This window comes from Oncorhynchus mykiss, chromosome 25 (genome assembly GCF_013265735.2).
Source record: "Oncorhynchus mykiss isolate Arlee chromosome 25, USDA_OmykA_1.1, whole genome shotgun sequence".
In the NCBI taxonomy this organism is placed as follows: domain Eukaryota; kingdom Metazoa; phylum Chordata; class Actinopteri; order Salmoniformes; family Salmonidae; genus Oncorhynchus; species Oncorhynchus mykiss.
The window spans coordinates 7288859-7304797 of NC_048589.1; the positions used below are offsets into that span (position 1 = coordinate 7288859).

The 15939-nt window shown below is 42.4% G+C and overlaps 1 protein-coding gene across 1 annotated transcript in view; it reads right to left on the reverse strand.

Annotated features, from left to right (window-relative positions):
• pacrg (PARK2 co-regulated) overlaps positions 1-11047 on the reverse strand; it is a 257244-nt gene extending 246197 nt beyond the window's left edge. The window contains exon 1 of the mRNA XM_021584416.2: positions 10821-11047. Within this exon, the coding sequence (XP_021440091.1) occupies positions 10821-10895 (75 nt within the window). The 5' untranslated portion in view covers positions 10896-11047. The remainder of the gene's footprint in view (positions 1-10820) is intronic.
• Positions 11048-15939: the final 4892 nt, after the last annotated feature.

The window sequence follows — 15939 nt, forward strand, 5'->3', positions numbered from 1 at the left end:
AGCGATGAGACAAAAAGTGTTTGTTAGGCGTTAAGCCTGTGTTAAAAGATGCTTACAATTATTAAGGACATTTTCACATATGAAATTTGGTTTCCTGGAGTGTTTGTGAGAATTCTACAGACTAGGTTTCGCTTTCACAAGACCTGACAATAACAGGGTGAGATAAGCAAGATGCACAGTTAGCGAGCTAGCTTTTTGACAACGGGCAAAAAAAGTTATACACTTGCCGTGTCACAATAGCTGGTACTCGGGTCCTGGATCTTAGATCCACTACTCATGCAGGTCCAGGATTTGTTTCAGACAGGGTTTGTTTGCGTTTCACACATGCTTTATAGCGGATCAGGGTACCAAATGCTCAAGGATCCGGATCATAAGGGGATATATGAAAGCGCCCTAAAATAATTGTGTTTGGGAAATAAAGATAGACATAGTTTTACTAAAAAGGTAGTGGTAATATTTCATTCAGTACAGAACATTTGTAGGCGGTTAACTTACCTGTACCTGAACTTAACCCGGGTTTGGGGTTAGTTGTGCCAAGAGGCCACTTCTTTTTGGACAAGCTGTGTTTTCAAAACTGTAATGATTACATGAACTCTGATTATGTCCAGGGATACACAACATTTTGAAATATATGTAGATATCTTTGTTAGAAAGAATACTATATTTCCCTTAACTGAGCGGATGCTGAATGGCTCAACTTATCTCACACCCCCCTAAGCTATGAAGAAAGAGAGGAAGAGGAAGCCTATTCAGTGTGGGTTTCTACATAAAAGAGGACAATCAGCTTAAGCTTCCCGTTCTTCACTAAACACGCATGGTTGCTGGCTGCGGAGGTGACTCGATAGCTGTGGTGCGCGCATGCTAAGCAATAATTAACTTGCAATATGTGCAATGTAAATGTCCTGCTGACTTCACTAAGGATGAATATCATATATGATCCAAACAGAGCTATGGTTTATTTCCATCAGTATAAACGTCTCACCTCACTATGGTAATTATGAAAGTTTGACCACTTAGCAACATCAACATTGTTTTGTGTGCCCATAAGAATGATGAGTTACTATGGCAGGAACATTAGCATATTGAAAAGTAAAACTTCTCCTATCACTTCATCATTTGCTCAACTAAAGTCAGGGACCATTGTGAATAGATACTAGGCCTACGTGCCTTACTAATAAATCAACCTGGACTCAGGGGTAGTAAAATAGTCCATTTAAATCCTGAAAAATTAATTAAATACAAAATAATTATGTTTTATTGCCACATACACCAGATAGGTGCAGTGAAATGTGTGGTTTAAAAGTATGATATGTTACTTTTAGTATGGTATGTATTCATTTGTGGATGTCCATCATCCATTTTGTGTGATATGTTACGAATTACAATTTGCATATGTGACTAATTGCAATTTGTACAATATGTTACGAATTTGCAAAACTTTTATGTTACGAATTACAATTTGCTCTGGCTAACGTTAGCTAGGTGGCTAATGCGAACGTTAGCTAGGCTAAGGATTAGGATTAGGAGTTAGTTTAAAGGGATAAGGTTAGGTTTAGGGGAAGGGTTACAAAGAAGCCAAAAAGTAGTAAGTATTTGCAAAGTTGCTAATTAGCTAAAATGCTCAAGTTGGCCATGATGAGATTCAAACACGCAATCCTTGGGTTGCTAGACGTTCACATTATAGGTCTACCCATCCACCCCGACCAACCAGCCTACTTTTGTTTTTGCCTTAAGTAACTTTCTGTCTTATGAACCATACCAAACATAACATATCATACTAATTTGAGTGTCCCAGATTTACATTCACTATGTTACGTCTGGTCTATGAAACCACGCTGAATAAATAGGCATAGCCTAAGTGCCGAATGCCAAAATATGCAACAAACAATGTTGGCCTACTGTATAAATAATCTACTGTTGCATTTTAGCCCTATAGCCTAGGCCTTTTTACAAAACACTGAGAGGGCTGTTTGTCAAAATGTCCCACTATAACCTACTTCCTGGCTCAGAAGATGGGTTTACTTGACCAATCAATAGGACACGTCAATTAGGACTGATGGGCTCTGATATCTATTACATTCTCCTGATCCATCTTCATCTAAAATGGACAGGAGTGGTCTGGGGGAGCCAGACTGTCTTTGGAAATTACTCATTCAGTAGTTTAACTCAAAGTCTATGAGGTCTAGCCTATCACCTCTGGGGATACTCGATGGCCATGCCTTGCTACCTTGTGTTTGTGCTCAAATAGAGATGGAGAGTAAGGTACAAGCTGACAGACACTGCTTGTAATGCCAGCTATTAGCTTGATACAGAAGGCTGGTTAAATAAATAAATAAGAAAGAGTCTGAAAGGGTCGACGTGAGGCTGTCAGTGAGGTGCAGCACCTGTTCTGCATCCTTAAATACAGGTACATCTTCACTGTGCTTTACCTGCATTTTCTGCACTGGATGAAGACATTTCAGAAGCGCGCGTGCGCACACACACACACCAGGCAATGTAACAACAAAAAGGCAAAATACTTGCCTCTTTTTGAAAGAGAACTCTTTTAAATGGACTAAATCTGAATGACAGTCAGAAAATGTGTCCAGCAAGTGCCTTTTCTCCCTTTTCTCTTCCTCTCATTCTTCCTCTTACTCATTTGAGGGTCAATATCCAGGCTGGTGATTAATAATAATAATGACCTCTACACCAGGTGGTATCAGAGGAAGGCTGTAAAAATGGTAAAATACTCCAGCCAACAAAGTCAGACTATTCTCTTTGCTACCGCACGGTAAGCGCTACCGGTGCACCAAATCTGGAACCAACAGGAGTGGTCCCTGAACAGTTTCTACCCTCAAGCCATAAGACTGATAAATAGTTAACCAAAGACCCCCCCTTTGCACTAACTCTTTTCACTCATCACATGTGCTGTTGTTACTGCTTATTATCTATCCCGTTACCTAGTCACTTTACACCTACCCATATGTGCATTCACCTCTGAAGGTAAATAATGCACTTACATTCAGTAATTTTGCTCTGAGTTGTCATCCTGAGGGTCCCAGAGATAAAATGTAGCATAGTTTTTTAAAATCTATTTTTATATACAAATGTAGTGACTGGGTTCTACAGTTTGAAGCCCTGCTGTCTCTGGCTCCACACCCAACCTGCCCGGCCATCTAGATGTGTGAAAGTTAGTGTATAAGCTAATGATCTATCATGTATGATATTCCTGGGAGTGTGTAAACTTACATTTTGTATTACCATATAATTTTTGTATGTTCTCTATAGTTATGTACTTCAAAATATATCAAATTACCTATTCGGCACATTTGGGCAGACTTGATAAAATGTATTGTGCAGTATTGCAATGCTTCACAAGATCAATCTGAAACGTTGCATACACACACAAAATCTAAATTGCGCCTAGACTCCTATATTATATTATGGGCTTTCTCTTGCATTTCAAAGATGATGGACACATTTTTTTTTGTACGCCAGTTTTTTTTTTACCAGATCTAATGTGTTAAATTCTCCTACATTCATTTCAAATTTCCACAAACTTCACATTTTGCATATCCTTGCTTCAGGTCCTGAGCTACAGGCAGTTAGATTTGCTTATGTCATTTTAGGCTAAAAATGGTTTTTAAAAGGGTCAGATTTATCTGACGGGGTCAGGTGTATAAAATCAAAAGGGTCAGGTGTATAAAATCAAGCACACTGCCATGCAATCTCCATAGACAAACATTGGCAGTAGAATGGCCTTCCTGAAGAGCTCAGTCTTTCAATGTGGCACTGTCATAGGATGCCACCTTTCCAACAAGTCAGTTCATCAAATTTCTGCCCTGCTAGAGCTGCCCCGGTCAACTGTAAGTGCTGTTATTGTGAAGTGGAAACGTCTAGGAGCAACAACGGCTCAGCCGCGAAGTGGTATGCCACAGAAGCGATTCTGAGATTCTGTGCTTCCAACTTTGTGGAAACAGATTGGGGAAGCCCCTTTCCTGTTTCAGCATGAAACAAAGCGAGGTCCATACAGAAATGGTTTGTCAAGATCAGTGTGGAAGAACTTGACTGGCCTGCACAGGGCCCTGACCTCAACCCCATTGAACACCTTTGGGATTAATTGGAATGACAACTGCGAGCCAGACCTAATCGCCCAAAACCAGTGCCCGACCTCACTAATGTTCTTGTGGCTGAATGGAAGCAAGTCCCCACAGCAATGTTCCAACATCTATTGGAAAACCTTCCCTCAACATCTAGTGAAAAGCCTTCCCAGAAGAGTGGAATCTGTTAAAGAAGCAAAAGGGGGACCAACTCCATATGCCCATGATTTTGAAATTATATTTTTGACGAGCAGGTGTCCACATACTTTGTCATGTAGTGTATCTAACTCAATTAATTCGTACCCCTACACATCAATACTGTATTGGTACCTTGTGTATATAGCCAAGTTATTTCTACTCATTGTGTATGAATTCCTCGTGTTATTATCTTTCTTTTATATTTTTCTCTGCATTTTTGGGAATAGTCCGTAAGTAAGCATTTCAATGCTAGTTATTTTGCTACTGTAGCATGTCTCTGTTCCTGCCAGGAGAGGGAGAGAGTCATTTCAGGAAGCCAGTGATAGGTTGCCCCGTAATTCCATTATCCCATTAATCCTACCAACAACCAACCTGATTATGGAACGCCGTTTGGGTCTTTGCGTGTCCCCCCCAAAAAGACACAATTCTATTATAGAATGTTGCGTGTGCTGAATTTGCACGTGCAAGCCAAGAGCCACCATTACAATCACTGTCACAGCTGTACAATACTGCATTGGTAATAAGGCATTATTTGTTCGACCCAATAGGAAAACGTCTGTGTGAGCATTTGAAATTAGATCAGGTCAAAAGAGCAGGATCCACATTTTTTTGCATATATCTTTGAAACAGATGTTATTTCCAACTTCTGTGGTAGCTAGCTAGCTTTACCTAGCTTGCAGCAGTGGCACCTAGCTTGCACCAATGCAACCAGCCTGAAAACAATATTCTTCGCAATGGTTTAGGAATCCATGTGAATAAGTATTAGCTATGTAGCCACTTGTTGTTCTCCTATTGAAATAACTAGCTAGCCAGCTACTTAACCCTGTTGCCCAAAAACAAATGTTATAAACAGCCAGCTAGATTCACCTGGCTGATATGGCTTGACCTGACCGGGTTATTTGTTGTGAAAATAGCCACAATAAGGATTAGCCACAACAGTGGAACTTGCGTTTCCGCTTGCAAATAAAAGTCCCTCTTTGAAAGTGTTGCAGAAGGTTACAATTGGTGGAATCATGCCATATTTAGACTCGATAATCTTGAACAAGGTTGGAGTGTTGGAATGTGAAGCAATGAAACGGAGTATGAGTCTATTCGGTGACACCCACAGAAAATCACTGTGATGAGTTTACACCAGTGTTTCCTATGCGTTCATTTAAGTGTGGTGCTGCGCCACGGCAGAATTGCCGCCACACCAAAAGTAACATCCTATTTCTACCAAACATAGTTTCAATAAAGTTCTGTGAAGCACATTCATTTTTCATGGTAAATAAATAATCTGTCTGGGTTCAACACAGTTCTGAAGGTTATTTAGCTCTGTGAGCTGTGGCAGGCAGCCTGCAACTCAAGAAACACGGCGCACCAGTGACCAGCGAGCGAGTGACCCGTGCGCAATACAGAAGCTCTGTGGCGCAAAACACAATTCACTTGAATCACCTCAGAGTGCACCTGCGTGAGAAACTATAAGAAAGGTACGTTAGCTTGTTTGTTTGACTAACGTTAGCTAGTTAACTAGTTAACTACAAACTAGCTATAACCTGACCACTCTACTAACATAATTTATATCTATAATGCTGCCTCCACAATTCACGGCAATTAGCTATAGAATATCCATAAGTATATTGATGATAGAAACACGCTTAACTAACGTTACTAGTCTAGCAAGTTAGCTAACATTAGCTAGTTTGTTTGGAACTGTATAAAGTGCAAGCAAGATATCTGTCTTCGATTGGATTTTTTTTCTCAGATTAGTTAATTGAAATATTTCCAGCCACAGCAGTGAAAGAGAAAGGGGGAGCAGGGACAAGAGTGTCAGGTAACGTTCACTTAGCAAGCTAACGCCAACTCACCCTGAATTAAATTAAACTTTCTTTAGTTGGCTAACTCTTTAAAAGCTTAAGCTATCGTTTAGACAGTGAAGGCAGCATCCCAAGAGTGAGGTAGGGATGCATGAGGGACAGAGTAGCGGAGAGGAGAGAGCCAGGAGGGGAGATAAAAGGAGAGAGGAGAGCAGTGGAACAGAGGAAAGGAAAGAGCCAGGAGGGGAGATGGAAGGAGAAAAGGAGAGAGGATAGCAGAGTGGAACAGAGGAAAGGAGAGAGCCAGGAGGGGAGATGGAAGGAGAAAAGGAGAGAGGAGAGCAGAGTGGAACAGAGGAAAGGAGAGAGCCAGGAGGGGAGATGGAAGGAGAAAAGGAGAGAGGAGAGCGGAACAGAGGAAAGGAAAGAGCCATGAGGGGAGATGGAAGGAGAAAAGGAGAGAGGAGAGCAGAGTGGAACAGAGGAAAGGAGAGAGCCAGGAGGGGAGATGGAAGGAGAAAAGGAGAGAGGAGAGCAGAACAGAGGAAAGGAAAGAGCCAGGAGGGGAGATGGAAGGAGAAAAGGAGAGAGGAGAGCAGAGTGGAACAGAGGAAAGGAGAGAGCCAGGAGGGGAGATGGAAGGAGAAAAGGAGAGAGGAGAGCAGAGTGGAACAGAGGAAAGGAAAGAGCCAGGAGGGGAGATGAAAGGAGAGAGGAGAGAAGGAGAAGAAAGAGGAGTAGATAAAAGGAGAGAAGAGGAGGAGGAGAGAGGAGAGAGGACTAAGGCCAAGTGAGCACAACCGCCAATCCGAATGGGACACAAAATGGCTTAAAATGTACCGACTGATTTCCTTTAATTGGGCTAAGGGCTAAAAATGTTTGCATATTTAGTCTGTACTAGTCTACAACATTATGTGGAGTGTTGTAATGCTTGCTATCTGTAATAGTTGGGTTAATAATGGTTTATTTTAGTTTTTTCCTTTTAAAAAGTCACCAGAACCAAGGTTCAGTACATATACAGTGCCTTGCGAAAGTATTCGGCCCCCTTGAACTTTGCGACCTTTTGCCACATTTCAGGCTTCAAACATAAAGATATAAAACTGTATTTTTTTGTGAAGAATCAACAACAAGTGGGACACAATCATGAAGTGGAACGACATTTATTGGATATTTCAAACTTTTTTAACAAATCAAAAACTGAAAAATTGGGCGTGCAAAATTATTCAGCCCCTTTACTTTCAGTGCAGCAAACTCTCTCCAGAAGTTCAGTGAGGATCTCTGAATGATCCAATGTTGACCTAAATGACTAATGATGATAAATACAATCCATCTGTGTGTAATCAAGTCTCCGTATAAATGCACCTGCACTGTGATAGTCTCAGAGGTCCGTTAAAAGCGCAGAGAGCATCATGAAGAACAAGGAACACACCAGGCAGGTCCGAGATACTGTTGTGAAGAAGTTTAAAGCCGGATTTGGATACAAAAAGATTTCCCAAGCTTTAAACATCCCAAGGAGCACTGTGCAAGCGATAATATTGAAATGGAAGGAGTATCAGACCACTGCAAATCTACCAAGACCTGGCCGTCCCTCTAAACTTTCAGCTCATACAAGGAGAAGACTGATCAGAGATGCAGCCAAGAGGCCCATGATCACTCTGGATGAACTGCAGAGATCTACAGCTGAGGTGGGAGACTCTGTCCATAGGACAACAATCAGTCGTATATTGCACAAATCTGGCCTTTATGGAAGAGTGGCAAGAAGAAAGCCATTTCTTAAAGATATCCATAAAAAGTGTCGGTTAAAGTTTGCCACAAGCCACCTGGGAGACACACCAAACATGTGGAAGAAGGTGCTCTGGTCAGATGAAACCAAAATTGAACTTTTTGGCAACAATGCAAAACGTTATGTTTGGCGTAAAAGCAACACAGCTCATCACCCTGAACACACCATCCCCACTGTCAAACATGGTGGTGGCAGCATCATGGTTTGGGCCTTCTTTTCTTCAGCAGGGACAGGGAAGATGGTTAAAATTGATGGGAAGATGGATGGAGCCAAATACAGGACCATTCTGGAAGAAAACCTGATGGAGTCTGCAAAAGACCAGAGACTGGGATGGAGATTTGTCTTCCAACGAGACAATGACCCAAAACATAAAGCAAAATCTACAATGGAATGGTTCAAAAATAAACATATCCAGGTGTTAGAATGGCCAAGTCAAAGTCCAGACCTGAATCCAATCGAGAATCTGTGGAAAGAACTGAAAACTGCTGTTCACAAATGCTCTCCATCCAACCTCACTGAGCTCGAGCTGTTTTGCAAGGAGGAATGGGAAAAAATGTCAGTCTCTCGATGTGCAAAACTGATAGAGACATACCCCAAGCGACTTACAGCTGTAATCGCAGCAAAAGGTGGCGCTACAAAGTATTAACTTAAGGGGGCTGAATAATTTTGCACGCCCAATTTTTCAGTTTTTGATTTGTTAAAAAAGTTTGAAATATCCAATAAATGTCGTTCCACTTCATGATTGTGTCCCACTTGTTGTTGATTCTTCACAAAAAAATACAGTTTTATATCTTTATGTTTGAAGCCTGAAATGTGGCAAAAGGTCGCAAAGTTCAAGGGGGCAGAATACTTTCGCAAGGCACTGTACATGTTTTGTTTATATATATATATATATATTTTAAAAATGTAACCTTTATTTAATTGGCAAGTCAGTTAAGAACAAATTCTTATTTACAGTGACAGCCTATTCTGACCAAACCCAGATGACGCTGGGCCAATTGTGCACCTCCCTATGGGAATCACAATCACGGCTGGATAAGATACAGCCTGGATTGGAACCAGGTACTATAGTGACGCCTCTTGCACTAAGATGCAGTGCCTTAGACCGCTTCGCCACTCGGGAGCCCAATATTATCGTCGTAGTAGCTCTTATTGCGGGACTTTGACTGTCAACATATTGTGCCTATTGAAATTTATATTGCACTATACAGCCTTACCTAAGGATTGGGGATCAATGAAATGGGGTATTAGTCTACTCTACTCAGTACCGAAGTGCTTTTTTCCCAAAGTACTCCTCAGAGTTATCAGGCTCTAAAACATCCAGGTCGTATTGTTTTTACACATAGTAGGTTGACTGGTACAATAAATGTGGTTCAATTCACAGTGGTTTCAGAGACCCGCAATAAGAGCTACAATGCTCATTTTCTCTGGGTGTCACTGAGTAGACTGATACTGTAACGGCTTTCCTCCTCCTCTTCTGAGGAGGAGTAGTAGGAAGGATCGGAGGACCAAAATGCAGCGTGGTATGTATCCATAATGTAATTTAATGAGAATGAATACAGAATACAAAAAGAACAAGAGAAACAAAATGAAAACCGAAACAGTCCCGAATGGTGCAAACACTGAAACGGAAAATAATCACCCACGAAACACAGGTGGGAAAAGGCTACCTAAGTATGATTCTCAATCAGAGACAACTAACGACACCTGCCTCTGATTGAGAACCATACCAGGCCAAACACAAAAACACCACATAGAAAAAGGAACATAGACAACCCACCCAACTCACGCCCTGACCATACTATAACAAAGACATAACAAAATAACTAAGGTCAGAACGTGACAGATACGCCATGTCATTGATCCACAATCCATAGGTAAGGCTGTACAGTGAAATAAGTATTCCAACAAAGTCTAAAACATCCAGTGTGATTAACATATTTTTGTCAAATGAGCAAATTGTTGAATTTATATAATAATATTACAACCTCGTTTAGCATGATCTATTCCATTATGGCATGATTGCACTATTTGTATTCATTTGCATCACCTCCAATTAGACTTATATTTTGAAGGCGAACCGCAAATTCTACTATAGTGGCTAATCCTTATTGTGGCTAGCTTCACATAGGTGGGTCCGACCACCATTAATCAAATAGGAACTGTCGTATAAATTAGGGGTATTTTAGATAATGACACATAGCTAGATAGTTAGCTAGCTAACTATAGTTGCTGAAACAGATGATGTCGTTTTTGGGGAAGAACAGAACTTGGGGAAGTGTGTCTGCGGCAGGTGCGCGAGACAAAACATGATCAGCATCATAGCGTAGGTATCGGTGAATCGTTGTGACATATGAAATACGAGTAATCGTGTAATCAATGTGTAATAACTACGTAATACATTTACGTGACGTGAGTCATGTTCAGGTCCTGATTGGTCAACAAGCTTATTACGTCAAATAGTATTATTTGACACTTCAAATAGTGTTATTTGACATGCATATTTTTTGACACACAAAGACCAAAACGGCGTTCCATACTGATGGCAGAGGGCGTGGGGCTGCTGTGTGTATGACTATGCATGACAGTGTAGAACAAAGCACAACACAATCACAATGCTGAACTTTTGGCGCAATTGTTTCAGCCGAATATACTAGCAAATGTGACGTTAGCTACGTAGTAGATGAATCAGTTAATTTAGACTATTACTGTATAGTTAACAAGCTATGCCAAATATACTTTCCCCTATGCCAAAATGGCATCGTCACGGGAAGTCATTGATTTGCTGATGCTGGTATTGTGTCTTTATGCAATCTAGTTAGAGTATTTTGTCAACTGGCTAGCTAGTTCACTAAGCTAGCAAGCAACAACATCATAACAATTAGAACAAGGGTTAGCTAACGTTAGTTATAGCTAAAGCTAGTAACTAGTTACACATCTTTAGATATGATGACTCAAACTTACCACCGAGTTCTTCATTGTTGACTTCACCGTAAACCCTTCGGTTTTCAGCTCCAGGGCTCTCATATTTGTGCACATGATACAAACTAAAACCTTAACACGTTTAAGGACTACCGTTAGATAAACTAAAATGTAACTATTCACCGAGCAACATTAGCTAGCTACACTTCTGACTCTGTTAGGGTTGTTACGGGTTCACTTTGAAGACGCCTTCCCGTTGCTATGCAGGGTGTTTCCATGGAAACGCCACGCTGTGCGCGCTCTTCCCTGCTGCAGCCAGGAGGAGCTACATGTGCCGACGTTATGCCTACTTTTAATGGCCCATTCTGAAAAACATGTGGATATAACCATAAACACTGTAGCCTCCTATCGGCTACTGCACTGCATAGTATTATACACAATAATAATTGTACCATCCTACTGTAATGTAGGCCTACATAGAGCCAAACCTATTTTCATCAGAGATCAAGTCAGTGCTCAGTTTTTCTAGCAGAACAGGGCCAGTCTAATCTATTCATTAAGCACACCCAGGCACCTGTGCAAGTATTTTCAGATGGATATAAGACAAAGACTTATATTTTCTACAAGTTCTTATCAGACTTTTTATCTGATTATCATCAAAGTATATTCCTTCTTCGTGCACACGTTAATTAGCCCATAGAACGATTCTGTTATCATTGTGGTTGGAATCCTCACCTGACAAATCAACGGTCATGTGCCTCAAATAGTGCAGTAGGCGACCATCTAAGTGCCTAATGATGACTTATCAGGCAGGTTCATTGACGCCTTGACTCTCGAAAGATGATTAGAGAGCCAGAGCCTGTTGAATCATTCCAATTTAGGGATGTGGCACTTTTAATCTCCAATGTCCTTTTTGCCTCTGTGGACTTTCTTCCTGAGCTGGCCCAACTGTTATTAATCTTTAGTGCACAGGCAATTTCTCTAAAAGCCCCTATTTGCTTTTTATGGCTCCATTGAGAGGGGTTGGTTGCGATGGAGAGGAAGACTGTAAACAAGAGATGCGGGGAAGGAAGGCGAGTTATGTCCCTGTCAGCAGCAGTGGTCGCTGGCCTTCTTTTCTCCCCCTGAAGATTAAAAAGAGCAGGAAGAAGAGTTTCAAAAGTAAAGCGGAGCGTCAGCATGAATTCAGCTGAACTGAGAAATGGCTGCTGCTGGAACAGAATGGTATCACACTGTTTCAAAAACCCGCTGAGGAGGAAAGTGTGATCTGGAAGAAACATGGTAGATATTGCAAAGTGGCTTTTTAAATGCAAAACAATGATATACTAGGCCTACATTTTCCCTTTATAGTATTGCGCTACACCCCACAGGTCAAGCTAATACTGTATGTCTATTTTTCTCTACTACCACAAGGACATTCAGAAAAAGGAGCCTCTGGCTCCACAATAAAGGATTAATTGCCTTGTTTCCTGTGACTAATGATGTGTTTATGTACACGTTCTGTTTTGATCTCTCAGAAAAATCGGCACGCTGAGAGCGGAGTGAAGGAAAACACCTCCGCCACTACCACCATGACACCAAGAAATGAATGTACCTCTATGCAGTGCATGCCTTGATTTATATCCTGTGTTTTCGTCCCCAGCATCTCCATTTCCATCATCTTATCCTCATGGTTTGATCTCCAGCTCATTTGCCAGGCCCCCTCAATGCCCCGACAATGTTCGATGTGAGGAAAGCCACAATTATGACATCATGAAAGCAGAATACCCACAGAATACCTAGAAAATGGAAGCCAAGGGGAGTTCGGCTTCTCCGAAGAGCCCAAGAGAAAGTCAGCAGGAAATAGAGGAGACAGTTGCAACATGTCCGCCAATTACCGATGCAGCCACACTGCTGTTAGTGTCAACGATTAGGCTTTCAATGAGGTCTCTAGGGCCAGCTGGTGCATCAGTTTGTGAATGTCACGATGTGACAAGTGTAGATGGAACCTTGCTAATCTAAGGAGGTGATGCTCTGTCACCTGATAGATACTGTAGGATAACCAACAAAGATAAAAACAACAGTAGTAGTAGTCAAGTAGATTTGTCATGGTACACAGTACAATGAAATGCTTACTTGCAGGTTCAGTTTCAACAATACTGCATTAGAAGAAGAATAAAAAGGAATAGTGAAACAAAATAAACTCAATGGAATAAAAAACAGAGTAAATTTAGCATAAATATATAATATATTGTTACGTGTATAATATATTGTTACATCACTCACATGTCATCAATGATGGATGCTATTTAGGCCAATATAGCATTGGCAAAGTCATAAACAGATATTGTTTCAATTCAACACAGAATTCAACTAAAAATAGACAATACAATAGGCCCGAGAATTTCAAGCGCTGCTTGATTTCAAATATAATGATATTCAGTGATATTAAATTGTATTTTGTGATATTGAAACCAGGCTCACCGGTAGGAGCGCGTACTTTGGTGGGCCATATGGAGAACGTTCCTGCTTCCCCTGCCCGCACCCCTTTTCATGCCATTCTGCTGTGGGGAGACCAGTCTAAATCTCTCCGGGTTCTCATTGACGGTACCCTGGCGTCCGAGCTGAACATCCCCACTCAGCCCCTCTCCATTCCCATGGACGTTAGAGCGCTAGCCGGGCGCTCTATAGGCCGAGTCACCCACAACACCACTCCCATCAACCTACGCGTGTCAGGGAACCACAGCGAGGCTATCCAGTTCCTGCTCATCAAGTCCCCTCAGATTCTCCTGGCTCCAGCGACACATTCCCCTCATTAACTGGTCTACTGGTGCCTTCATGGGCTGGAGCCCGTTTTGCCACGCCCATTGCCTGAAGTCAGCACAATGCTTTTGGTGGCCTACGATGGTTCAGGATGTCACTGCGTTTGTCACCGCCTGCACAGTCTGTGCTCAGAATAAGACTCCTCAGTAAGCTCTGGCTGGTCTTCTGCAACCACTGCCTGTCTCTCACCGACCCTGGTCCCACATATCCCTGGATTTCGTCATGGGTCTCCCCCCGTCTGAGGGCAACACTGCCATCCTGGCTGTGGTCGACCGGTTTTCCAAGACCGCTCACTTCATTCCTCTCCCCTAATACCCTCGGCCAAGGAGACGGCCCAACTCATGGGGCAGCACGTCTTCCGGATCCATGGACTGCCCATGGACATGGTTTCCGACCGGGGGCCTCAGTTCTCGTCCTGGTTCTGGATGGCGTTCTGCGCCCTCATTGGGTCATCGGCCAGCCTGTCCTCTGGGTTCCACCCCCAGTCCAATGGCCAGTCGGAGCAAGCCAACCAGGATCTTGAGACTACTCTGCGCTGCCTGGTCTCCGCCAACCCTACCTCCTGGAGCCAGCAGCTGGTGTGGGTTGAGTACACCCGCAACACCCTTCCCTGCTCTGCCACGGCCTATCTCAGACTGAGTGTTTCCTGGGGTATCAGCCCCCGCTCTTCCCCGAGCAGGAGGAAGAAGACGGTGTACCTTCCACCCAGATGTTTGTGCGCCACTGTCTTCATACCTGGAGGAGAGCCCGGTTGGCCCTCCTCAAGACCACCTCCAGGTATCGACAACAGGTTGATCGCCATCGGACCCCGGTATCGTCTCTTGGCAGAAGGTATGGCTATCCACCCGGGACCTGCCCCTCCGGGTGGAATCCTGCAAACTCTCCCCCCAGTTTATCAACCCATTTCCCATCTCCAAGATTATTAGCCCCTCTGTTGTTCGTCTTCTGTTGCCCTGTACCCTTCGTATACATCCCACCTTTCATGTGCCCAGAGCCCTTTGTCTCCCGTTTCCAGTCAGGTAAACCAGCGTTTTTGTTCTCAGCTCCTGCTTTTTCCAGTCTCTCCTTTTTCTCACCCTCCTGGTTTTAACCCTTGCCTGTCCTGACTCTGAGCCTTCCTGCCGACCTGTACCTTTGCCCCACCTCTGGATTGTTGACCTTTGCCTACCTTGACCCTAAGCCTGCCTGCCATCCGGTGCCGTTGCTCCACCCCTGGTTTCCTGACCCCCGCCTTCCTTGATCTGTCTATTGCCTGTCCCTGTTGGAATATTAAAGCATTGTCAATTCAACGTGTCTGCATCTGGGTCTTAGCTTGATTCCTGATACTTATGGCTTGGTTTTTGCTCTGACATGCATTGTCAACTGTGGGACCTTATATGGACAGGTGAGTGCCTTTCTAAATCATGTCCAATTAATTTAAAATAACAGGTGGATTCCAATCAAGTTGTAGAAACATCAATGATGATCACTGGAAACAGGGTGCACCTGAGCTCAATTTTGAGTCTCATTGCAAAGGGTCTGAATACTTATGTTAATAAGGTATTTTTGTTTTTGCAAAAATGTATAAAAAAACGTTTTTTGCTTTGTCATTATCGGCATTGTGTATAAATTGATAAGGCAAAATTGGTATTTAATCAATTTTAGAATAAGGCTGTAACTTAGCAAAATGTGGAAAAAGTGAAGGGGTCTAAATATTTTCTGAATGCACTATATATATATATATATATATATATATATATATATAAACGATATATATATATATATATATATACACACTGAAAAAAATATAAAAGCAACATGTTAAGTGTTGGTCCCATGTTTCATGAGCTGAAATAACAGATCCCATAAATGTTTCATAGGCACAAAAAGCTTATTTCACAGAAATTGAGTACCGATTTCTTTACACCCCTGTTAGTGACCATTTCTCATTTTCCAAGATAATCTATCCACCTGAAAGGTGTGCCATATCAAGAAGCTGATTAAACAGCATGGTCATTACACAAGTGCACCTTATGCTGGGGGGCAATAAAAGGACACTCTAGAATGTTTTGTCACGATGCCACAAATTTTTCAAGTTTTTAGGGAGCGTGCAATAGGTATGATGACTGTCCACCAGAGCTGTTGGCAGAGAATTGAATATTAATTTCTCAACCATAAGCCGCCGAAAAACGTCTTTAGGGACAATACGCTTTGAGGACAATACAGTGCCACTGACACGGCCTGCAACGAAAACATGCGGTCTCTCCTTCACTGCAGCCGAGGTGAGTAAGACATTTAAACGTGTTAACCCTCGCAAGGCTGCAGGCCCAGACGGCATCCCCAGCCGCGCCCTCAGAGCATGCGCAGACCAGCTGGCCGG